Source organism: Prionailurus bengalensis, chromosome E3, assembly GCF_016509475.1.
Source record: "Prionailurus bengalensis isolate Pbe53 chromosome E3, Fcat_Pben_1.1_paternal_pri, whole genome shotgun sequence".
In the NCBI taxonomy this organism is placed as follows: Eukaryota; Metazoa; Chordata; class Mammalia; order Carnivora; family Felidae; genus Prionailurus; species Prionailurus bengalensis.
The window spans coordinates 1,906,373-1,929,703 of NC_057357.1; the positions used below are offsets into that span (position 1 = coordinate 1,906,373).

General features: G+C 65.1%; 2 protein-coding genes across 4 annotated transcripts; both read right to left on the reverse strand.

Moving 5' to 3' along the window:
* Nucleotides 1-469: 469 nt before the first annotated feature.
* On the reverse strand, nt 470-14,905 carry TMEM184A (transmembrane protein 184A). 2 transcript variants are annotated; one of them, XM_043559534.1, is made up of 9 exons: nt 11,182-14,905; nt 6,709-6,909; nt 4,411-4,576; nt 3,989-4,079; nt 3,804-3,879; nt 3,631-3,722; nt 2,651-2,820; nt 1,918-2,112; nt 470-1,274 (listed from the first exon to the last, which is right to left on the reverse strand). In XM_043559534.1, the coding sequence occupies exons 1-9, from the start codon at nt 11,185-11,187 to the stop codon at nt 1,039-1,041; spliced, it is 1,233 nt and encodes a 410-aa protein (XP_043415469.1). In that variant the 5' UTR covers nt 11,188-14,905; the 3' UTR covers nt 470-1,038. The 2 variants fall into 2 exon arrangements, with proteins under 2 accessions (XP_043415469.1, XP_043415470.1); XM_043559535.1 differs by lacking the exon at nt 11,182-14,905 and adding an exon at nt 7,516-9,780.
* A 124-nt stretch (nt 14,906-15,029) lies between these two features.
* Nucleotides 15,030-17,464, reverse strand: PSMG3 (proteasome assembly chaperone 3). Of its 2 annotated transcripts, none has more exons than XM_043559537.1 (3): nt 17,388-17,464; nt 16,131-16,370; nt 15,030-15,543 (listed from the first exon to the last, which is right to left on the reverse strand). In XM_043559537.1, the coding sequence occupies exons 2-3, from the start codon at nt 16,344-16,346 to the stop codon at nt 15,391-15,393; spliced, it is 369 nt and encodes a 122-aa protein (XP_043415472.1). In that variant the 5' UTR covers nt 16,347-16,370; nt 17,388-17,464; the 3' UTR covers nt 15,030-15,390. The 2 variants fall into 2 exon arrangements, with proteins under 2 accessions (XP_043415472.1, XP_043415471.1); XM_043559536.1 differs by lacking the exon at nt 17,388-17,464 and adding an exon at nt 16,604-16,698.
* Between the last annotated feature and the right edge of the window lie 5,867 nt (nt 17,465-23,331).

A 23,331-nucleotide genomic window follows, 5' to 3' on the forward strand; every position in this document is an offset into this window, starting at 1 on the left:
CTGCCCACGCCCCCTCCCAGACACAGGCCTTCCCGGAGGCCTCCCTACCCCACTGGCTGCTTCTGGCCCCTCTTTCATGTTTCCCAGGCCGCTCGGGCATGTCACAGCTTCTGGATGGCAGGGCCTGTGTCTCTCGGGGTGCTGGCCTGGCACACGGGAAGAGAGAAGGACGAGGGAAGGCAGGCTCCGGGTGTGACCCGTCTGTGCCCTGTGCCCTCTCCGGGCTTGCGTCCGTGGCCTTCATCCACCCACCGAGGGCGGGCTGGCAGGAGGCCCATCTTATGGAGGAAGGTGAGCATGACCCTGGGTCTCTCGGGGCCACAGGGCAGGGCGCTCCGTCCACGCGTGAGCTCTTTGCCCTGCTCTGAGCGTTGCCCGGGACACTTGCCCCGACACCCAGACTTAGCACAGTGGGGCTCCCGTGACCACCCACCGGGCGCCGACCCTGCAGGAACAGAGGCCACGGGAGTCACTAGAAAACGCAGGCTGTTTATGTATAAATAGGTGATGCCCCCAGGAGCCCCACACGCTTCACGGGCTGCCCAGGGTGAAGGTTCTGTGCAGGTGGCCCTGGGCACCTCCCAGAGCCTCATCAGGCACGCCTTCCCCGGGTGGGGGCTTTTCAGGAGTCCCCAGGGCTGGAGGGGGTGCAAAGCAGCTCTGCCCAGCCCAGTCCCCTGCCCCCACCGGCCCGTAGCGCCTACAGCTCCGGTGTCCTCAGGCCGGGGCTGCCTCGCTCTCCCAGGGCCCAGAGTGAGGTCCGTCCATCCGCCCCTGCCCTGCTGGTGCCTGCCTCACGACAGCCCCATGACGGCCAGGTGAGCCCGGTGGGTTCCCGGTTCGTCAGATAAACTCAGGCGCCCTCTCCTGGGGCCACAGGCCTGCTGGCGGGAGGAAGGCTGGGAAGTGGTGCCACCGGCCTGGCACCAGGGCTCCCAGGAGGGGCTTCACCTTTGGCAAGAGGGTGAGGGGCCCTGTGCTTTCCCAGAGGCCTGGGCAGCCTGGTCCAGGCAGGTGGCCGGTGTCCCCGTGGCCCTCCTACAGGTCCTCTGCGGGGATCAGCATTCTCTTCTCCACGTTGCGACTCTTCCTGAGGCCGCCAGAGCCTCCGGCCACACTGGGGTGGGCACCAGGGCTCGGGGCCTCGTGAGTGGCCTGCTGGGTGTAGTGCTGATAGGCGGGTGAGAAGTTGTGGACGGCGTCCTGCACGATGTCCTGTGGGCTCATGGTCTCCTTGAGGCCGCTGGAGATGCTGTGCATGGGTGCCTCGGGGGCTGGGGGCAGACAGCACGTGGGTGGGGCCAGGGCGCCCTGAACCTGTTCCCCCCCACCCCCCCTGCCGCCCCCATCGGGGGCCTGGGCCCTGGGGACACGGCCCTGCCCCCACCGGCCTCGGGGCTGCCCAGGGCTGGGGTCTGGCATCCCCAGGCCCCGGGCTCGGCCAGTAGGGGGCACTTCAGGACCTCTGAATCCCAGCCTGGCTCCTCTACCCTGGGACTGTCCCAGCCGGGACTCCCCAGGGGCCACAGGGGGAAGCCGCCCAGGCTGGCTCCTGTCTTCCCTCCGGCCTACAGTGAGCCTTTCACACTTGTCACTTTAGGTTGCTGGAGCGGCCGCAGGCCATCTCTGCCGCTGAGCGTCGTTCGCTAGGGATGCCCGGGGCCCTGGGGCCCAGACGTCCAGTCCAGCCATTTCACCCCGAGCTCGGAGCCGTGCACCTCGCTGCCCCTGGGCCAGAAGCAGACGCCGCACCCGTCTAGCCTCCGATGGGGCTGTCTCCCTGTCCGTGTGGCTGACATCCCCTGGGACCGTGCAGGAGGGCGGGACAGAGATGTGGTGCGGCCAGAGGCAGGAGGGGCTGTCGGGGCCCGTCCGCAGGCCCTTGGCACACTCCCACCCCCCGTGGGGCCCGCGTACCTGGCGAGCTCTCCTTCTCCGCGTAGACCTGGACGGTGAAGGCGTAGCGCAGGGCGATGGAGGCAAACAGCATCTCGATGCAGATGATGAAGTTCTGGTAGCCCGCGGCCAGCGTGCCAGCCCCTACCTTGCTCCCGTCGATGACCTGGGCCTCAGGAATGACCCCACACTTCTCCAGGATGGCCAGCAGCATCCCTGGGGGGTGGTGACAGCCGCTCAGGCACCCGCCCTACACGGGCCTTGTGAGCTCAGCGGGATCTGCAGAGGGGACGAGGGTCAGGCCCTGGGACGTCCCATCCGTGTGGTCCTGTCCCACGGTGGGGGTTGGGGTAGCTGACATTCACGGGGAGGGATGCCTCCAAAGCCAAGTTCTCAGCATGGTGGCCATCTGGGCGCTCCCCAAGCGTCTGCCCTGACCTCCCTGGTCCCAGAGCCGGGGCCCGCCTGACACTTACCCCCCACCCCTGCCTCTGCAGGGTGGGGTCTGGGGGTGTCCCCAGCCTGGCCCAGGGCCTCTGCCTGTCCGTTCCATCCACCACAGGCCAGACCTACTGGACAGGGACTCGATATTTCCCCTGTGCCAGGGGCTGTGTGGCTTCTGGCTGAGGGAGCGGTAGTACTGACCTGTGCTACAACCAGAGAGACTGAGGCCAGGCCTAAGGGCACCCGGGGAACCGGGGCAGAGATGGGGTTGGGACAGGCTCTGGGCTCCAGTCCCTGCCAGCCCACCCACCCTGCCAGAAAGAGAGGAAGATGACGGCCTTGATGGTGAAGAACTTGAGGACAGGCTCGAAGGGCTGCAGGAGCTCCTTGGTGGCCAAGTAGAAAAGGAACAGGGCGTAGAGGGCCAGGCTGACAGAGACGTTGTAGACCAGGGTGATGTAGAGGTAGCCGCTGTGGATGCTGGGGCCAGAGCAGGGGTCGGGGGTCAGGGCAGGACCCTGCCCGTGCCCTCCCCACTGTCTCGGCCGAATCACTGGCCCGTGCGCTCCAGCCTGGGCACCGACAGTGACCCAGACCCGGACCTTCCCTGCGTGGCGGGCGGACGGTACCCAAGGGCAACAGCGAGGGAGCTGGGGTGCCCCCCACAGTGGTGAGGAGGTAGCCTTTCTCCCTGTGAAACCCTGTGTCCCTCTTCCTCTGTCCACCTGGGCACGGCCTGCGGGAGCGGGCCTCTACCTCGTGGACACACGGGCGGGTGTATGTGAACATGCGTGTGCATGTTGGTGTGACCTGTGGGTGTGTGTTCACGTGCACATGTCAGCGTTGTGTGCGCATAAGCATGTGAGCTGGGTCCGTGTGTGTGCACGGGCTGGCGTGGGTGTGGACACATGCGTGCAAGCTGGGTCTGTGTGTGCCTGTGCGTGTGCATGGGCTGGCGTGGGCGTGGACCTGGCACAGGGTTCCTGGTACCAGGGAGGTCCCCGGCGGCGCCCCGCGCCTGAGTGCCTTAACCCCCCCCCCCCCCCACCTCGTTCTCCTCCGGGTGGGCCGGCTGCAGGCTGCGAGGTCCTGGGGTCCTTGGCACACGTGGGTCTGCCTGCCATGGCCTTGCCCTGGCGGGTTCCCGAGAGGAGGGCGAGGCCTGTCTGTTCGTATGGGGACTTGGCCCTGGGCTGAGCCCTCCCCCAGGCCCTGCCGGCCTCCGCCCAGCACGGTGCCCCACCAGGCCGGGCCCGCCCCCTCCCCGCAGGCACATCGGCCTGGCCTTACTTGAAGTCCCCGTCGTGGTATTTGCCGAACGCCTGCAGGACGATGGTGACCGCGGCCATGATGGGCTTCACGATGCAGAACTGCAGTGTGGCCTGGGTGGGGGAGGGGAGCGTGGGGGCGCTCAGGGCGGTGGCTGGGAGGGGAGGGCAGAGGCAGGCAAGACCTCCACTCACCTGCTTGCAGAAGCGAAGGAAGCCGATGGAGTAGGACATGCCCTGGAGGCAGCAGGTGCCGTAGATGCAGCTTGACCTGGGGTGACCAGTCCCTGAAGCAGGGCTCCGGGGGGACGCGTCCCCAGACCCGCCCTGCTGCCCTGGGCGTGGAGGGACCCCCGTGGGCTCCGGGGCGAGAGGCTTACCGGATGGGCTTCCCCCGAATCTCGGCCATGATGGCGCTCTCGCCCCCCAGGTACTGGAAACAGAGGCTCAGGAAGCTGTAAATGACAAAGGCTGCAGAGGGGCAGGGCAGGGCGGGCGGCAGTGAGCCTGGGCTCCCGGGGGACGCCCGGCTGCTGGAGGGCTTTCTGACCCCCTGTGTGCCCACGCCCAGGACCCTCACTCAGCTTTGGGAGCCCACGCCATCCCCGGTGACCCCGGGGCGGGTGGAGCCCTCAGCGGTCACTGAGGCAGCGATGCCCCACCCAGGGCCTGGACCCCGCCCTCGCATCCCGAATCCTGACCCTCAGGGGTCAGGCGTCAGGCGGCCGGTTCTCGCAGGGCTGGACTGGGCTGGACCGGCTCTGCGTCCCTCGGGCCCTCCCCGGAGCCAGGGGGCGCTCACCTTCATAGCAGTCACGCACCGAGGCGAAGTAGATGTAGTGCTGGTGGCCCCCCAGGAGGAGGAGGCTGAGCCAGGAGTCGAAGGCGTAGATGGGCACGATGAAGAGCAGGCGAATGATGTAGCGCTGCTCGTTGGGGACCGTGTAGGAGCGCAGGTGCAGGTAGATCTGGGCGGACAGAGCCAGGGAGGCGTGGGCGCGACGGGCCAGAGGGGCGGTGGGAGGCAGCAGCGAGGACTTCGCCGGGCGCGGCAGCCCCTTCTTAGCGGACACGCGCACGCACGCACGCACGCACGCACGCACTCGTGTGTTCACTCGTCCAAGGAGAATTTCCCTGGGGGAGGGGCCGTCCGTGGCCCCTGGGCGGGCAGTTTGGCATTTCAGCGTGGCGGGCCGTCGCCGGGGCTCGTGCCCTGACCCGTTTCCGGGATTTGTCCCTCGGAGCGGATACGCGGCCGAGGGGCCAGGCTGCCCCAGAGGAGCCCCACACAGCCAGCGGAGGGGGCGTCCCGAGATGCCCACGCGGGGACGTGCTCCAGCAGGTGCCGAGTAAACACCAGAAGACAAACCAAGGACGGCCCCGCACGCCTTGGAAACGCAGGGCAGACCCAAAAGGAAAGATCCCTGTCTTTCCGCGACGGTAGGAAGATACAGGTGACCACTGTTTATCGATAAACCTTTCCTGATTTTCCACGTCGTCTGTGAGGACGTGAAAAACCAGTGACAGGGTCTTCACGAGGAAGATGCACCAGGGAGCTGGGTATACAGGGCTGGCTGTGGTCCCACAGCACCTCTGGAAGGCTTCCTGGAGGAGGTGCCGTTCAGTGCCAGGCGGAGAGAGGGCAGTTGACAGGGAGGCTGTGTGTGGAGCCCCATGCGGACCCCACAGGGAGTGGCGGGGGCGGGGGACAGGTTCCTTATCAGTCCCTCAGTCCCAGCTGGCGCAGTGGGAGGGGCCCGGCATGACCAGCCAGTAGGAGATGGGGATTCTGCCCGGTGCTGGCGCTGCCCGGCTGGGTGGCCTTGGCAAGTACTCCCTGTGTTCTCCGGCCTTGCCTTCCCGTCTTTAAAGCGAGAGGCTGAGTCTCCCTCTGTCCTTCTGGGCTCTGGAAGGGCAGAGTCTAGCTGCCCTTGAGCTACAGGGGCCTGGCAGTGTGGGCGGGGACGGGAGCTGCGTTCCATGGTGGGGAGGGGGGGTCCCTGACTGCCCTGTCTAGGCGGTGGGGACCCAAGAAGCGCGCGCGCGCGCACACACACACACACACACACACACACAGTCGCCAGCGCTGCAGGTTAGGGTTACACAGACGGGGAAGCCGAGACCCGGACACCCGGACCCAGGACTCTGCTGCTCTCTGCTCTATAAATCACAGCCTCCCCAAGACCCAACACCGTTCCTCCACCGAGGAGTAGGCACCACCCGCCTGTGCGGTCTACCTGTCCAGGGGCGGTGCAAACACTGCCTCCTCCAGGCTGTCCTCCCTGATGGCCCCTGCCGCTCTCAGCTGCACTGTGCTCCACTGGCCCCCATCACACCCTTGTGTCTGCCATGTATTGTGATTTGAGGCCACACAGCAGGCAGCTCTCATCGAGATGGGAGTCTGCTCACCCCTCCGTGCCTTGGAGGCCTCTGGGCCACCCACCCCCCTGCCTGCTGGCCCGGAGCCCCCGCCAGTTGTTTCCTCCCCCAGTGCCGGCTGCACTCCCCTGCAGGCCAGCTCTGCTCTCGGCACTGCCCCCCCTCACACCCCCCCCCCCACCGCCTTCTCTGGCTCCCACACCCCCCAGGCTGAAAGCCAAACTCCGCTCTTCTGCGTCCTGAGTGCCCTCTGCCCAGACGGCCGGCTCCCTGGCCTCCCACCTCGCTGTCGCCCCGGTGCCTCCCCGAATGTCCGTTCTCCACTGCCCGGCCCCTGCGCTCAGGCCCAAGACCTGCTGCCCGCGCCCGCTCTTCCTCGCTGCTGGGCGCGGCCATCCCCCCTCTGGGGGGCTGCCCCGTCTGCCGGGGTTTGTCACCGCCTGGGGCCGGGGGCTCCTCTGCTTCCCTGAATCTGAGGGGGCGGCCCCCCCGACGCCCTGTCCTCCCAGCCCAGCTCTGTCCCTGGCACAGACCTCCCATCCCTGGCTCCCACACGCCACGTTCTGGACAAGGCCCCCTCCCCTGCCCCTGTGCCCTGGCCTGCTGCCGCCTCTGATGTCTGCCCCAAGCTCATGGCTGGAGGTCCCAGATGCCAGCAGGGCCAGCCAGGACCACGTCCCACGGAGAGCGGGGACCCGGAGACGCAGAGGGGAGGGTTTACCTGGTGGCAGGTGAGCACCAGGGCGGTCCACACAAAGACCCCCGAGATGCCGCGGGCCAGCGCGGTGGTGAGGAAGAGCCGGGAGGCGCCCTGGGAGCTGTTCCCCATGCGGTCCATCTGTGGCCCGGCGGGCACGGTGGGCACAGCCGGCCCGGGGCTGGGCCGTGGCCATGTTCCCAGGAGCCCCGAGGCGTTAGTCATCTGCAGAGGTGAGAGAGGATGCAGGGAGGAGTGAGGGCAAAGGTGCACCCAGGCGGCTGGGAGCAGCCCCGGAGCAGCCCGGGGAGGAGGGAGCGGGGGCAGGGAGGGGGCAGCCGTCGCTGCAGGCGGAGCCGGAGTCTGACCGGCTGGCCCGCTCCCCTGACCCCGGGCAGCCCTGGGCAGCTCCGTGCGCAGGAACTCGGCTCCAAGGCCTGGGCCCGGGACGCCCTCCTTCCCTGGGGTGGTGCCCGCCTCCACTGCTCGGGTTTGCGGGGACCCCACACGTTAGGGCCCGGAGGTGTCTGGGAAAGTGGGGGAGCCCCCGTTGCCCTGGCTGCCCGGGGTGGAGTCGGACAGCACTGCCCGCGGCAGCCAATGGGGAGTTCGGCCCGGCACCCACCGGCTCCCCGGAACCTGCCGGACTGTCGGGGTGCCAGCTTTGCTGCGGGGCCATTCTCTGCCCCGAGCCCGCTCGCCGGCCCCGGATGCCAGTTCTCTAGCTGCTTGCCGGCCACCTGGGGCACCGGGCACCTCCCCCTCTCCCACCCAGGCCTTCCCTGGCCTCTCCCCCTCCCTCCGGCCCCACCGTAGCGACCCAGCGCCTACCTCTCAGGCAGGAAGCTCAGGCCCGGCCCTGGGAGGCCCGGCCTCCAGGGAAGCCTGGCTGGTCATTTGTGTGGCCACGTGGCCCTGGTGGCAGCCCCACGGGGGTGGGGAAGGGCTGCTATCTGGAGGCCCTATCGGGCTTGGGGAGGGGCGGCCACAGCCTCCTCTCCAGGGTAGCCCACCTGAGCTGCCGCCTGCAGGGAGGGGCCCAGCAGGAGTGGGAGGAGCTGAGGCCTGTCCCCTCCCCCCGCGGTTGACATTCTATCTTGGCCGCTGGCAGCTGGCTCCCAGGATCCTACAGGCCGCCAGGTGCCCTCACCTGCCTGTGCCAGCCGGTCAGGTGGCTCCTGCCTGGGCCCCAGGCGGCCAGGAGGGGTCTCGGTGGGTGGGGTGGGCGTGGGCTGCGTGGGGCCACGGGTTTCCGTGTGGGGCGATGACAAAGTTGTGGACCGAGGTAGGCAGGCCGCTGCACTAAATGCGGTGAAACGGTTTGCTTCAAGGATGGGTGAATTTGCGTTGTGAGAATCTCACCCTGTCCCCCACAGGTATGCTGGAAACACTCCAGGGTGGAGGGGTGGAGGGGTGGAGGGGGACAGACAGGTCACTGGGCTCACTGGGGGGCCTGGCTTCTGCTGCCCTGGGCTCAACCCTGAGCCCAGAGGCCCTCTGGGGAACGGCTGTCTCTGCTGTGTCTCTGGAGGGGGCGTCGGGGTCGGGGCCATACTCTGGTCGCAGATGTGTTCATGCTGCGGCCGTGGGTACCAGGACCAAGTGCCTGCTCTGTGCCCGTGATGGGGACACCCCGTCCGTGTCCTCTGTGCCACCTAACGCTCCCCGCAGACCTGGGCGATGGGGTCAAGGGCTGAATTGTTGGAACTTTCGTTCCCTTTTAGATGTGGGGGTGGGGGGCTCAGAGAGGTTCATCCGCGTGTCTGCAGCCCCACCCCTGCACACACCAGCCCCGGGGGAACCCCCCGAGGACAGGCCTTGCCTGAGTCTGCCCCCCACTCTGCATCATCCCCAGCGGGCCTCCTCTGAGCACTGCCTGGAGCCTTCCACACCGACCTTTCTCCCAGCCGTCCCCTCGTCCCGCAGGCTCGCATGTCACCCACTCGGTCCTGTCCCCTCTTCAAATCCCACTTCTGTCCACCTGTTGGCTTTGTGCTGCCCCCCACCCCCTGCACAGGGGCTGCCGTGCCCATCCCCGGACGTGGGGGGTGGGCAGTCTGGTGTGCCCTGATCCCTCGATGCCAGCTCCCAGCCGGTGCCCCGGGACCCGCAGGAGCGTCCATCGGTGTGTGCAGGGTGGTGCTGCCGGCCGGGGACGTGGCTGTCGTCTTTATGGGGCAATTCTGGAGGTAGCACCCATCGTTGCCCCTGGTGACAATAGCTTGGGGACCCTCGAGGGAGAAGACTCAGCTTCTGGGACATGGACGGCGCTGGCAGGGGCCTGGGGAACCCACTCGGGCTGCAGGCGGGGAAACAGGCCTACATCCTTCCCAGGCTGCTGCTGAAGTGACTGGGAATGCAGCAGGGGCACTGTGGTTAGATGTCAGAAGGACTTCCTAGCTGGAGTCAGCAGGCCCAGGCCTCTGGGAGGGCACTGAAGGGCCTGGCTTTGAGGAGGCTCGAGGCCTGGACCCTGGACCCAGACGGAGGGACTTTCCAAGCGCCGCCTTCTCAAAGGCAGAAACACTGTGGGGCACAGCGGCAGGTGGGGGCAAGGCATCCGGGATCCTCTTCTGCCCAAGGCCACCCCTGCTCTGACGGCGGAGGCCAGGTCTGCCCTCAAGTTTTCTTGTTCAGCCACTGCCTCCAGGAAGGCCTCCAGGGGTCCCCACTCCAGGGCCTCCTGCACACTCTGGGAAATGGCTGTGCTCAGGGGCCTTCCTACCAGCGCCAGCCATGCGTGCCCTTTAGAAGACTGGGACCCTGCGAGGTGGGGCCATCCCCTCCCCTCCTTCTCTGGGTCCTGACCTGTCGCTCAGGGGGCAGCCCCGGCCCTCAGGGCCTTGTTCTGCCCATGCCCTGGGTGGTCACCTTAGCAGAGACCTTCACCCCCCTGGGCCTTTGCTTTCTCATCTGTGCGGACGAGTCTGAGTTCTCCCGCCGCTCCTTGGGGTACGGCCTGTCATACACCTGCCGTCACTGGGGGCCTGGGACAACCCCCCTCGGCCTGCTCTCAGTTCAGGGAAAGGGTCCGGCCCCAGGGCTCTCCCTGGAGAGAAGGAGCCTGGGTGGGTGGGGCATGGGAGGGCGGCAGGGGAAGGAGCCGGGTGGGGGCTGGGGTTCGGCCCAGCCGCCTGGCTGCCCGTGGGGCTGTTTGAATGTGGCCCCACCCCTGGCCGCGGGTGTCACGGTCCACGCACACTCAGGAGAGGTGGCGGGCCGGCCCGGCCTGATTTCCCTGCCTGGGGCTGGACGCTGACCGAGCCCGTCACAGGACGGACCTGCCTGCCCAGATCCGGGCGGCCAGGGCCTCTGACCCCTGTCTACGGTGACCAGGTGCCTGGACTCCCGGCAGGTCCTGGCTGGGCTGTGGGGCGGCTGAGACCTGGGAGCCCTCATCCCCACACCTGCCCTTCACCGCTGATGACCCACGGCCCGTGTCTCCTTGGCCTTCCTGCTGGCCCTGGACCTCCTTCCTCACCTGCCCTGCCAGGCCAGCCCCCTTCTCAGACGGGCTGCCACCTGGGGACATCACTGAAGGCTCGCAGCCCCTTCCCTGCCCCCCACCCCCACCCCTGGGCAGGCAGAGGCAGGGCTGGGGCACGGCGGTGGGGGCATCGAGACACCTCGCTCCCCCCAGGCCGGCCCCATCGGAGTGCTCTGACTCTCCCGGGGGCCCTCCCTGCCTGGCGCCCGGGGAGTGGCAGACAGGGTTTGCCACGAGCTTTTTTCTCTCGCTCATTCTGGGCCCCCTTACATGCTTGGGTGAGCAGGGAGGCTCCAGGATGCTGGCTCCTGACCTGGGCCAGGGCCCTGGGTCAGACGCACCGGGGTGGGACCCTGATGCGCCACTCTCTGTGTCCGTGACCTTGGGCAGACCCTGGTTCTCTCTGAACCTCGGTTCCCTCTGTGTTTGGAGCCCCCGCGTGTCCCGGGCTCCCTGCCTCCTGTTTCTCTTGGAGGTGGCCACAGGCCGCTGGAGCCCAAGACAGCCCAAGACGGCCGCCTCAGTCCTGCTGTCCTGCCAGCCAGGTCGCCTGCGTAGGCTTCTCTCGTCATCTGGGCCAATCAGCCCCGGGGGACCCCAGCGTGGGATCTGGGGGCCTCCCTCCCTTCCTGCGCATTCCCGGGCGGCCCCCTCCTCTGTGCCGCCTCCGTCCCCAGAGAGAAGCCGTGTGTGCCCAGGGCCTGCCTGTACCTGCCTGTTGCCCCAGAGGTAGCTGGCTGTCCTGGGTGTGTACCTGGAGGCCCTCCTCCGTCTCTATGCGGGGCTGGGGTGGGGTGCTGGCCTGAGGACCCTTTCTGGCTACGAGGTGGCATCCTGGGGCCTGCCCTGGCCCTGTCCTCTTGAGGGGAGAAGGAGTGGGGCACAGACGCTGGGACTCCCAGAATTTCAAGGGGTGGGCGTTTTTCTCTGAGAGCCCCTGCCCCACTGGAGTGAATGGGACCCCGGCCTGGACCCCTCACCCCTCCCATGAACTGGGGCTCACAGCTCACCTCCATGGCGGCTCCTTCGGCTGTCCGGCCGGGCCCCTCGAGCAGCTCGGCGGCGGGGCCCCAGGCCAGGGAGGGGTGGCCGGGATGTCCAGCCCCACGGTGAGGCCTCCGGACCTCCGCGGTTCCTCCTCACGGCAGCCAGGGTCGGTCTGAGACGCTGTTGCTTCTGGGGAAGTCCTGGCCTTTCCCTGGACCCAGAAAACTCCTCCTTGCTGCCTGCCCACCTTGCCGGACCGGCCCTGCCTGCTGGGATGCCGCCCCGGGGCCACACCCTCTGCCCTGCCCTGCCACCGTCCAGCGGGGGCCACAAGCTGGCCTCAGGGTCCCTGCCATCTGGGTGTGGATCTCGTCGGGACCACTGACCCCCGTGGCTGCATCGCTAGTCTGTGTGTGCGGGAGTCTGACGCCCACCTCCTCTGGTGCAGCGAGGGTTAAATGGGGCGATGCTGTGGCCCCTGTCCCACTGGCTTCACCTGCACAGCCCTGAGCCTTGGTCTTCCCGGCTGCTAAGGGGGCTCAGGGGTCCGTGTGCTCCCAGGTCGTGTGCGGGTTGAGCGTGGGGCCTGCACAGCCCGGGAGCCGGCGCGGCCTGGGACTTCCTGTGGTTTCTCAGAGACCTCTGTTTCTCTCAGTGTCTCTCCCCCTCCCCTCCTTCCAGCTGCCTCCCTACTTTGGCCCGCCAGATCGCAAGGCCCAGGAACCGAGGTGGCCCGCGGGGTCCCCACCTGCCTTCACAACGGGTGGGCTCCTGTCCCTGAGCAGCCCAGCGCAGGGGTCCCAGCGCACCTCCTCCAGAGACGTGGACCCCTAAGACTATCGGCCGCCGGCTCTCTGGCCTCTGGCCTGGGCTTCCTGGGGCCCACGGAGACACGGTCCCCATCAAAATGTCCCCAGACCTGGGCTTCCTCCCGAAAGCCCGCCCCCCCCGCACCCTGTCCCCGGGGCTTCGGGGCCTCCCATCCTGTCACAGACCTCAGGGATTGATGCGTCCTCGCTTCCCACGAGCCAGTCCTCACCCCCCGTGACCGCGTCTGCGTGCTTCCTGTTGGGACGTGCACTAGCAGACCGCGGCGCAGAGCGCCTCCCTGCCGTCGTCCCCTGGGCACTCAGGGCCCTCGGATTTCACTCATCCATGGGCATCGTCTTGGCCACTTACCCGCGTGCCCCCCTCCTGGTTTCCAACTTCACTGCAGGGCGTTAACGGAAGAGCCGGTCCCGCGAGCAGCGTCTGATGCCCCCGGTTAGTTGTCCTACCTGGTTTAGGGGGGACTGGGGCTCTGTCAAAGCCCCGGATAAGCAGCTCGGGGTGACAGCAGACAGCGGCTGCCCTCCCTGGCTTCTCTTGACCCCCAAGGGCACCTGCCGGCCCTTGGCTCGGAGCTGGATCCACGCCCCCACGTCCTCTAAGGAACTGGGGGGCATGCGAGGGAGGGGCCCGGGGGTCTCCACGTGCAGCTCAGTGGTGCTGGGCCGGCCAGATCGCGCCCTGTCGACCAAGGGCACGGCCTTGACAAAGGAGCCTCGTCTGGCAGTCTGGGCTGCAGGGGCTGGCAAACTGGCCCGAAACAAAGATCATGATTCACGCTGGGCCACAAATCACTGCAAGGCCGAACTGCAGTCTGACCGCTGGCTAAGCGCCACCCGTGTCCACGTCCGCGGAGCACACAGCCCCGCCTGCGGAAACCGAGGCTTCGCGGTCTCTGTCGAGTGCGTCCCTCTCCCCCAGAATCGTCGCAGCCGGGAGGGCGCGGCCACGGCAAAGGGCAGAGTCCCGTGCCTGCGTTTGCGCGGCAGGGCGGCTTCCGGGCCGGGAGCCTCGAGTGTCGGTCTGTGTTTTACGAGCTTCGGGCCGCTGTCGATGACTTGAGGAAGGTGCTGGGGGCCTGGTTTCCATTACACGTCCACCGTCCAGGTGGGCGGCCGAGGGCCGGCACCGCCCCGTGTCCCCAGCCCGCGTCCGCCAGCGCGCCCCTGCCTCTTCTCAGGGCGGCCACGTGACTCCGCCTCGGTTTCCCCCTCTGGCACACGTGGGTGACCAGGGTGGCCACCTCCCTCCAGTCTGAGTGAGGGCCGAGAAGGGTGGGCCCCAGAGCCTGGCCACGGTGCCAAGCAGCACGCGTGTGAGTCCTAGTTGCTGTGCATTTAGGGACCAAACAGAAAGCCAGAGGCTGCGGATGCGAAACCCAGGCTCAGACGGGACCCTACCCAAGCCTCAGGTCCCCTGCTTGTTACACGGGAGAAGTCATGACTGCACAGGGCAGACGCTGGTCCGAAGTGTTGACCTGAGGACACCAGGCCTCTGCTCCTGCTCTGGGGGGGCTGCCTCTCCGGGGGCCAGCTCCTCCCCTCCCACCTAAGGTCTCCCGTGCCCGCCCCCCGGGCTTCCTCGCTCTGGCCATGACATTACTGCCCACCCGTCAGGACACACGAGTCACCTTGGGGGTCCTCGTATGTGTGGAGATCCCTTCCCTTCTCCGGTCGGCTCCTGTGTCCTTAGAACCTGTGCCGGTCCCGGTCCCCCAAGCGGCCCACCAAGTGCGGTTTGGTGTGCAGGATCTTACCGGGGAAGGCCAGTGTGAGAGCAGGAAGGGTGGGAGCGGTCAGGCTGGGGACACGGCTGCCCGAGACCAGGAGGGGGGGCGAAGCCGGCCACAAAGGAGTCCCGTGTCTCCCAGGGATGGGCCTGCCTCAGTTCCCCCCCGTGTCCCTGACAGGTGCAGGCACCAGGAGGGGGCGGCGGGACCTTGGTCACTCAGGCTCCCAGTAGCAGCAGGTGAGTGAAGCGCCTTCCCTGTTTAGGAGTCGGTGCCGCCTCCAGGAAGTCTGGTTGGATTCCCTCGGCCAGTCTGTGCCCAGCACGGGCAGCGTCTGCCGAGGAAAAGAGCCCTCGAGGTTTCCCTCTGCCCCACCCTCGGCAAGCTCACGCTGGTCCGGAGGCTTCGGCCCCGTCTTTCCACTGCCCGCCCTGGAGGGTTTCTCAGGTTAAGACTCTCTGTTTCAGAACCGCCCCCCCCAGCCCAGAAGGCCATCCTGGGCGCACGGGGATCCCCGCTGGTTTCTGCCTGCAGATCCTGAGCCCCCGCTCGCTCTCCCGCGGGCTTCTAGCTTGTGGGACAGACTCACGTGGTAGAACATCTAGCCTGCCAGCTTCTGGTGTGGCCAGTGACGTGCCCTTGTGGCCGGAGGGGGACGAGGGGAGCCCCGCGGGTCCCAAGCTGCCCTCCCGGAGGCCCAGCCGCACAAAGGCCCAACCCCGTAGCTCCGCCCGCCTGTGGAGGTGTTTCCTGGGATGATTTCCAAAAGGCAAACCCGCCTGACTCAAGGCCCGAGGCCTCAGAGGCCTCAGCATTCAGCACCAGAGGCCCCTGCCATCGGCCCCCTCCCCACCCTCGGGCTCTTCCAGCCCCAACGCCCTGGGGCCCGGGCTCAGCCGTGCCGTCCCACGCCGGACTTCTGTTTCCTGGCCTTTGCGCGCCCTTTTCCCAGCATTCAGGATTCCCTCCCTGGGCGCTCAGCGGGCCCACAGCCCTACCATGGCTGGCCCCAGGCCCGCGGGGCGACATGAACAGCTCCCCGGCTCCTGAGGCTGGGGTCTGTGCCCCACACCCTCGCAGCGACTGCCGCCCAGCAGGACCGTGGGGAGTGTTCACGGAAGGGAAGTTAACGGCTGCCCAGCAACGCGAACGCGCTCGGCGAAGTCAGAGGAAGAGGAGTTGGGTGAGCGTGTGCAGAGCGTGAAGTACACTGTGTTTCCTGCCACACGAGGCTTCCTCCCGCCGGGCGCACCCGGAACCGAACTCGCGCCATGTGACTGAAACTTCTCAGTCCTGCTAAGAAGGATGGTGAAGTCACTTAGGGTACGCGTTTATTTTTATTAGAAACAGCCGTCCTCCAACAGTTGACCCCGCGTGTGGAGGACCAGGACTCTTACCTGATGACTCCTCTTTGGCCTCTCAAATAAATGCCACTACCCGGACCCTGCTGAGAACCATTCACAAGCCCCCCAAGACACATTGCACGGCTGTGCTCCCACCGGACCGCGGGTAACTCAGTGACCCAACCAACCAAGAGTACGCCTGAGGTGTGCGTATTTCTTCCGGCTCCGGGGACCCAGGCCAGACAGTTCCTCCTGCGGACCGGCCAGGGGAGGGCCTTCGAATCGAGAGGGTGTCGGGGTCTCCCTTTGGCCGCGCCGAGGAGCGGGCGTGGTCACCACACCTGGCAGGCCTGGATCACCTCCTTCAGGGCCTTCAGCCCCTCCACACTCCTGTCCTTCATGGCCATGGCCAGGAGCACCGCTCTGTTTCCCGCTTCTTGAGACACAAACGTCACCAGGTTCTTTGCAAAGACGTGGATGAGAGGCTGGTGAAGGAACGACAGAAACCATCTGAACCGCGAGTCTCTTTTCCCGTAGGATCCCACCTGGCTTCTGCACCAGCCTCGGACCCCCACCCGGTAAGTGTGATGCGGCAGCAGTTCAGGGTTCAAGGAGGCTCCAGAACATTCCGGTCCTACACAAAATGCTAAACACGCACCATTATACTTATTTTCTCGGTGCCTTCTGATGCCCGGGTCCCTGCTGGCTGTCTCTAATCTAGGACTCCCAAAAGACGAGTCTGCCGGGCTAGGGGGCGGGGGTCTGTCCAATCTGCCAGGCCATCTTTCAGACCGAACAGGGACAGCCACTCGCTCCTCCAGGCCGCGGTGACAGGGTCAAGATGAAGGCGAGGCACCCGCACTACAAAATCAGTGTCTCTGCTTGTCTGCTGGATAAAGTCCCGACGGGCTGGGAAAGGCAGCCACCAAGCACGGGCACCAGGAAAGGCTGTCGCTGCTGGGGGGAAGGGGGGCAAGGGGGACTTGCCTACTGGCCAAACGGAGCCCCAGACGCGGTCCTTGCTCCCCCACCCCCCGCGCCCAGCGTGGGGACCCCTTCCCGGCCACTATACCTCGTCCTGCCCCAGAAGGACTCTAGTGGTGAGCACCGGCTTGCCGATGTCACCGGCCACGTCGCTGGGTTCCAGGGAGACCAGGGTGCCCATCTTCCCGAACTGGGTCACCAGCACCAGGATGTGACTGCTGAAGGCCGTGCACACCACCTGGGTGGGGACCCCGCACACCACTTCCGTCCTCTGTCGGGACATCAGCAGAGGTTTGCCTTCCATGGCGGGGTCTCCTCCGGGGCACTTCTGCGTTCGAACGGATAAGTGAATCAGACCGCGTCCCCGCGGCGCGCCGACGGCCGCGCGCACGCGCCCTGGCAGGTGAGGGTCCGCGCGGCCACCGGCTTCCCCTGGAGCCGGGGCGCCGCCCGCAGACGCACACGGGCAGGCGGCGGGCGAGGACCAGCGCCGCTCCCGGGCTCGAGCAGGGGACCGCGCTCCCGCCGACCCGTCCCACACGCCGTGCCGCCCGCGCTCACCGCGCCGCGCCCGGAAGTGACGCCCGCGGGCGACGGGGGGGGGGGGGGGGGGGAGGGGCCGGTGGCCACCCGCTCGCCCCCGCGCCCCCGCCGGAAGTGCGGCTGCGGGCTTCCGGTCCCGCGCGGGCCTCCCTGCGGGTCCCGGAGCCGCCGGGTTCCGCGCTGCCGAGAGGGGCCGCGTGTTCGAGGCAGGGGGCTGCGCCCCGCGGGGCTCCGGCTGCGCGTCCTCGGCCGTCCCGGGGGAGCCCTGCGGCTCGGCGGTCGGGGCTCGCCTGGCTGTGGGCTGCGGGACCCGCGTGGCGGCCGGGGACGGGGGGCGGGGGGGCTGTGGGAGAGGAGCCGACGCCGAGAGCGGGCCGTCAGGGCCCCGAGTGTGGCCCGCGGGCGTCCCAGTCCCGAGCCGGGGCGTCCTGCTGACCCTGGCCGGGCGGGGCGGCGCGGAGGCCCCTCGGCGAGGCCCGGGTCAGGGTGGGCGCGCCGCGGAGGCGGTCGGCGGGGTTCGGGGCGGTCTGTGGGGGCGAGGGGGGGGTCGGCGGGGTCGGGAGGGTGTTCAGCGGCGGGGGGGGGGGGCGGGGTTCAGCGGGGACAGTCTCCGGGGATGCTGGCGGCCTATCAGAGGCCCATCTGCCCCCCACTCCCCTAGGCCAGCCTCCATGAGGCCGCAGTGGGTGCCGGGCATTGTGCTAAGTGCTGCCTGTGCAGTAACTCCGGGGTCTTAGCGCCACGTGGTAGAGCGCTCTCATCCCTGTCGCTTAAGCGGGCTGTTCTGGTTCGGGGAACTTACCCGAGGCCGCTGTCGGAGAGCTGTAAGGCCTGGATCACTCTTGAGTACTGGTCTCAGGGCTCGAATGCCCGGGTATAGGGGAAGAGGAGGGACCAATGTGGCCCCTGTGGCCCGATGAATTCTGGCCCCTCCCCAGGATCTCTGAGAGCCCCCCCCCCCCGCCACTCCTCTTTTTCCCCAAGCTGGAAGTTTTCTTGGCAGGGTGGGGGAGTCGCGCACTGATCGCTACTGCAGTGATTCGATTAGAGCCTCGAGACTTTTTTTCAGGGGACTAACGTGTCTTCAGAACCCCATACTCACTGTCCAGTGCCCTGCCGGCGGGGTCAGGGAGCGTGTCCCCTCCGTCTAGTGGGCCCACGTCACTGAGTCCCCTAGGAAATGTCAGCATCCCTAATCTTTCCCTTTTCTCCTGATTTGTTGACTCCTGTCCAATCCAGGTCAAGTCAAATGAAGCATGCACCTTGAAAACAACTTCTGGTGGCTTAAAATAAAAAGCATGTATACAAAACGTTATCAAAATAGAAATAAACATCAAAAGGAAATCTGTTTTTGAGCTTTCTTGCAGCCAGGTCACGGAAAGATTTTGACTTTCAAGGTTCGCATATTCCGAAAAGGGGAAGGATATCCGTTTCTCAGGAGAGCGTTTTTATTGGGTCTAAATTTAAATGCACGTTCACCCACGCACACCCCAAAAGCAAATCGCAGGGGCATTGCTTTGTCATGGGAAGCCTTCGAAAGGTCCATTCACCCATTCACTGTTATTCACCTGTTCATGCAGCCTCTCTCTGGACAAGTTTGGAGCTGACACTGGCGCCTGCCTCCTAGGATTGAGCGAGGTTCATGTGCACGGATCCCCTGGAGCTTTATGAAGTTAGCTATGACTTTATCTTTATTTATATATTTATGTATTACTTATCTCGTTTATTATTTTTTTTAATTTTTTTTAACGTTTATTTTTGAGACAGAGAGAGACAGAGCATGAACGGGGGAGGGGCAGAGAGAGAGGGAGACACAGAATCTGAAACAGGCTCCAGGCTCTGAGCTGTCAGCACAGAGCCCGACGCGGGGCTCGAACTCATGGACTGCGAGATCGTGACCTGAGCCGAAGTCGGACGCTTAACTGACCCAGCCACCCAGGCGCCCCTCTCGTTTATTATTAACCACCTGTTCTCCCATCCTTAAGTAAGCACCATCCCGCTGCTACATGCCGGGCGAGGAAGAGCCTCAGTGCGCACCAGTCTTTGGGACTCAGAGGGCCTCTGGTTGGAGGTGAGGTGCTTCTGGCCACCCTTGAACCTGCGGGAGGCTCTCCAACCTGCTGCCCCCAGGGTCTGCCCGAGCAAGGGTCCCGCAGAGCCTCCGGGTTCTGGGGAGACGTGGTCATAGGTGGAGCGGTGTTATCAGTATAGATGACTGTTCCTCTCACGGTCTCGGCCAGTCTCCCACGAGGGCCCGGGGACGCAGAGGGCGGATGTGTGCGTTAGGATTCCTTCAGGCAGGTGGCAGACACCATGTGAAACCGTCTCTTGCCCCCAAGGGGAACAGATGGGCTCCGTGGATGGCTCCGAGGCTGCCGTCCCTGCGTGCCAGTGAAATCACCAGCCTGGCTCACGTGCCCGTCCTTGACCAGTCACTGTTTGAAAAGCAGTTAATGTAAAAACAGCTCCCCGTGTGCTCGAGAGTTAGAAAATACTTCCCAGCGGTGCGCATCAAAGAAGAAATCATCTTGGGGATGGTGAAACACCTAGAACCCGCCCCTGGAAACCACTCACCTACTTTGTGTTCCCGCAGATCGGCCAGGTGGGACATTTCCCGCAAGGGGACTCGTACTCCACGTGGCCTTTCACAGCCGGCTCCTTTTGCCCAGCGCCGTGCCGTGAAGGCTCGTCCACGCGTGGCAGGGTTTCGTTCCTTCCAGACGTGCCAGTCATTGGGAGGGCGAAACGAGGCCCCATGGCAGGAGGGCCCGGGGCAGGGCCTGGCACGCACAGGTGTGCAAGGTTTCCTTCCCTTCACGGATCACTGGAATCAGCTGGCGACACCACATCCACGGCACCTCACGTGGCTGGTGGCTCCGAGCTCTCCGCACTGCTGGTGCTTGGGGGGCGCTGATGCGGAAGGGTGACAGCGTTAGCCCATCTCCCTGGTCTCCTGACGCCTCCTGACACAGGTCTGGGGATATCTACGTGGGCTTTGTCGACGCCGGGGCCGTGAGACCCTCGTGCCACGATCCCGTCCCCGGAGAAAGGCCGAGGTGGCGGAGAAGCTGGCCGTGGCTTGTCAAGACACCAACGTACAGGCACGTGGGCACGGCCACGTTCGAGGCTGTCTGCGGCCCTTTCTCCGTTTGGCGGCCTTGCAGCCACGGCTGGGGATGCTCTGCCCCGTGGGCCCTGGTGTTCAACCCCAGTTTATCGCTGTCCTCTCGGTGCCCCAGCTGGGAGGCCCGACGGCGACCCGGGGCCGTTGCCGGCACGGCAGAGTGTCCCTAGCACGACGGTCACAGACACCCTTGAACAAACAGCACAGAAATAGAAGCGATTCTAATTAGGGCTCTCTATAAGACGGAAATTACCTTTAGCGGCACCCGGTTATCTAGAAAAACAATGAACAATTAATTTTTTCCAAACCAGGATTATCCAAGCGGAGGCAGGATATAAGAAACACGCCGCTGAGGCCTTTGGAGAAAAAAAGATTAAAGGCAACCAATTGAAAATCGCATATATTTTATTACAAAAACAAAGCCCCGGGTCTGTGTGAAATTCAAATTTTTCCCAAGGGAAATTAATGAATACCATTAAAACTGAGTCCAGTTTATAAGGATCCAGGGAGCGGTTCCTTTGGAAAGGGAATAAATCTTCTTCCCAGGGAGCATTTAAAGACCATTTCTGAAATGCCTGCAGCACAGGGTAAGAAGTAAAATCATTATTTTCCTGCAGAGGCCGGTGGTGTTCCCTGTTGGGTGTAGCCTCGGCTCAGCCAGGGCCGGCAGGGGCTGTCTGGCCTAAGGAAGTCCCCAGCTTTGGAGTTTCGTGTCGAAGGGAGTGTTTTTATTTAACACCGCACAGTAAACACAAAGAAAATCCCTTGTTTTCGGACCCGATGCCATCACGGCACAGAACCGAGAGTTCAGCATGTCGTTTTGTTTTCTGCCGAACTGGGTCGAGCTCAGATATCGCGACGTTTTCGTTCGAGGAGCAAGCCTTTCCGCCCTCATTAGAAATCCGGAAAACTGCCTCGCACTTACATGTTTGTTTAGTTCTTTAAGAAATGAAACCTTAATCCGTGTACAATTTCTGAAAGCCTTTCTTTCAATATTTTAAGAAGTTATTTCCCCTGGCGAAGACGCGGTCTCGTCGCCCCGCGTTGAACCCGCGGCCAATCTTGCCAGCGTGCACGGAGGCTCGTCCTTGCTCCCGCCAGTGCTGCGCGTGAGGGGGCCTGAAAATGTGCTTGTCGACTCGGATCAAGTTCAAGTTGGCGTGCGGAGCTTTGGATTGAGGGGCCCGGGTGGGCGCGGAGCGGGAGGGGGCAGAGGGGCGGGATGGAGCCAGGGAACTCGAGCCCTGCCCCGGGGCTCTCTGGCACTAACCTGTGGCCTTAGACAACTCCCTTCCCCTTCCTGGGCCTCCACCTAAAGACCCTCATCTGTTAAATGGGCAAATTGGCCAGGTGGCCCCCAGGTGCCTCCCACCCACTCTTAGCTCACGCAGCACGGGGAGCGGGGAGGGTCCGCAGAGGAAGAGGCAGCCCAGAGGAGCACTGGCAGGGGGGGCCTGAGCAGATTCTGCCCCGGCAGGGACGGGGCATGACGGGCTGGGAAGGCGGGAGGCGGCCTCGCTCTGCCCAGCTGTCCTGTGTCTGGGGGCTGTACCACGTGGAGGCTCCAAGAAGGCACATGGGTCACGGCTCGAGGACTTTCCGACCACTGGAGCTTTCCAGGAACGCCGGGGCCTCCCGTGGGCGGTGCTCGGTGTGCTTCCTTTGGAGGAATTGAGACCAGGCGGTCACTGGGGCCGGGACTTGTGCCAGCGCCGTGTGCGTTCCTTTGGGAGGCTGGACTCGGCGTTCTGAGGATGTTTGCATCCAGGTGTCTGTGGTTTTGTGTGTCCAAGCGGAACCGATCACCGCAGCGAGATATTACTAAGTCTACACGGCAGGTGACTGCACGCATCCGGTGTTCCGGGAAAGGCCGGGTTCCAGGCACAGGAAGCAGATCAGCGGTTGCAGAGCTGGGGGTCAGGGGCAGCTCTGGCTCCGGGGGGGACGGCGGGACTTCTGTGTCTTGACCGCGGCCGCGCTTCCGTGACTGCATTTGTCTGCGCGCGTGAAACCGTGCCTCGAGAGGGGACTTCGGGGGCTGCACGTAAAAAAGAGTGAGTAAATAATCGGGGCAGACAGACGCCACCCCCGGCCGGCGGCGCTGATGGGGAATCCCACCTCGGGCCCAGGGCAGGCTCCCGTTTGGAGAACTTAGAGCTCTGGTGCACTGGGCTCCCGCCCACGCCCGCACTGCTGTGTCCCGCCCAGCTAGTGCCACCCACACAGCTCTGGTGTCCGCCTCCTCGTGCTCTGAAAGTGCTGTCGTCACCCGCCCGTCTGTCCATCTGTCCACCCATGTACCCACCCGTCTGTCCATCTCGTCACCCGTCCATCTGTCCACCTGTCCATCTGTCCACTCGTCCATCCATCTTCCCAGTTGTTCACCTGTCCACCTGTCCATCTGTCCTCTCATCGGTCCATCTGACCACCTGTCCATCCATGCGTCTGTCCACCCATCTGTCCATCGGTCTGCCTGTCCATCCATCCATTCGTCTGCCTGTCCACCCATCCGTGTGTCTGTCCACCTGTCCACCCGTCTGTTTGTTCGCCCATCTGTCCATCTGCCCACCTGTCCATTTGTCCGTCTGCCCACCCATCCATTCACCTGTTCATCCATCTGTCCCTCTGCCCACCTGTCTGTCCATCTGCCCACCCGTCTGTCCATCTGACCACCTGTCCACCCATCCATGTGTGTGTCCACCCCATCCATCTATCTGTGCAGGAGAGACAGGTGTTGTGGTCCTGATGAGCACCTCCTGCTCGGAGCTGATCGGCGGGCTCTCTGGATGCAGAGACGAGACAGAAAAGGGGCCCATAGCTGCAGGTGCAGGAGCGTCAGGTGACACAGGCACGCTGCCACCCCCAAGGACAGGGCAGGTAGTCACTGAAGGGCCCTGCGAGGAGGAAGGGGTCCCTAGGAACGCAGCCGTGGGGGAGGACAGGGTGCGGCGGCCCCAGAGGCCCCAGACACGCAGGGCCCAGCGTGACACTGTCCTGGAGGTCATTCTGGGATGGCAGCGGGTGTCGATTGGGCGGGACTTCCCACGTTCACATACGGATGTGCTCTTTGTACTCTTATCGCCAGCATTTTTGTTCTTATAGCCGGGAAAGAAGGCGGGGAAGGATGTGTACTTCCGGCCCTCGTAGCCGGGAAACGTGCGTCCTGTAGACGCACCCGCAGCCCCTGAGATGAATCCAGCAGGGGGTTTGGGCCGCTTGTTGGCAGGGAAAGGGCGGGAGGGAGGGCTGCCGCCCCAGACCCCGGGAAGGCCGTGGGGGGAGCCTGTGCTACCAGTTAGCACCTCTAGGGGGCAGCAGAGGCCACAGAACGCTCTGGCCCCCGGAGCCTGTGTGAGTAGAGGATGTGAGGTCGTCCTGTCCTGTCGTCCTCGTCCTCGCTCCCCACGGGGGATGAGGAGCCCCTGCTTCCTCAGGCGCTTCCCGCCCACGCGCCCTTGATCCTGCCGGGAGCCAGCTCCCTGTCTGTCACTCTGTCTCTGTTCCCGTCTGGACCTCTTGCTCCCCTTCTCTCTGTCTCTGTCTGCCTCTGTCTCTCTCTCATCTGGATGTCTCTCTTCCCCAGCGGTACAGTCACCTAATAACAAAGGTCTTGAAGGTGTAA

Coding starts and splice junctions, on each gene's coding strand:
- TMEM184A (XM_043559534.1), bottom strand. Junction 4,577..6,708: donor TGGTGCTCACCTGCCACCAG/GTAAACCCTCCC, acceptor CTGTCCGCCCAG/ATCTACCTGCACCTGCGCTC. Junction 2,113..2,650: donor CTTCCTCTCTTTCTGGCAGG/GTGGGTGGGCTG, acceptor ACCACCCCCCAG/GGATGCTGCTGGCCATCCTG.
- PSMG3 (XM_043559537.1), bottom strand. CDS start 16,346: ATGGAAGGCAAACCTCTGCTGATGTCCCGACAGAGGACGGAAGTGGTG. Junction 15,544..16,130: donor TCCTTCTGGGGCAGGACGAG/GTATAGTGGCCG, acceptor TTCCTTCACCAG/CCTCTCATCCACGTCTTTGC.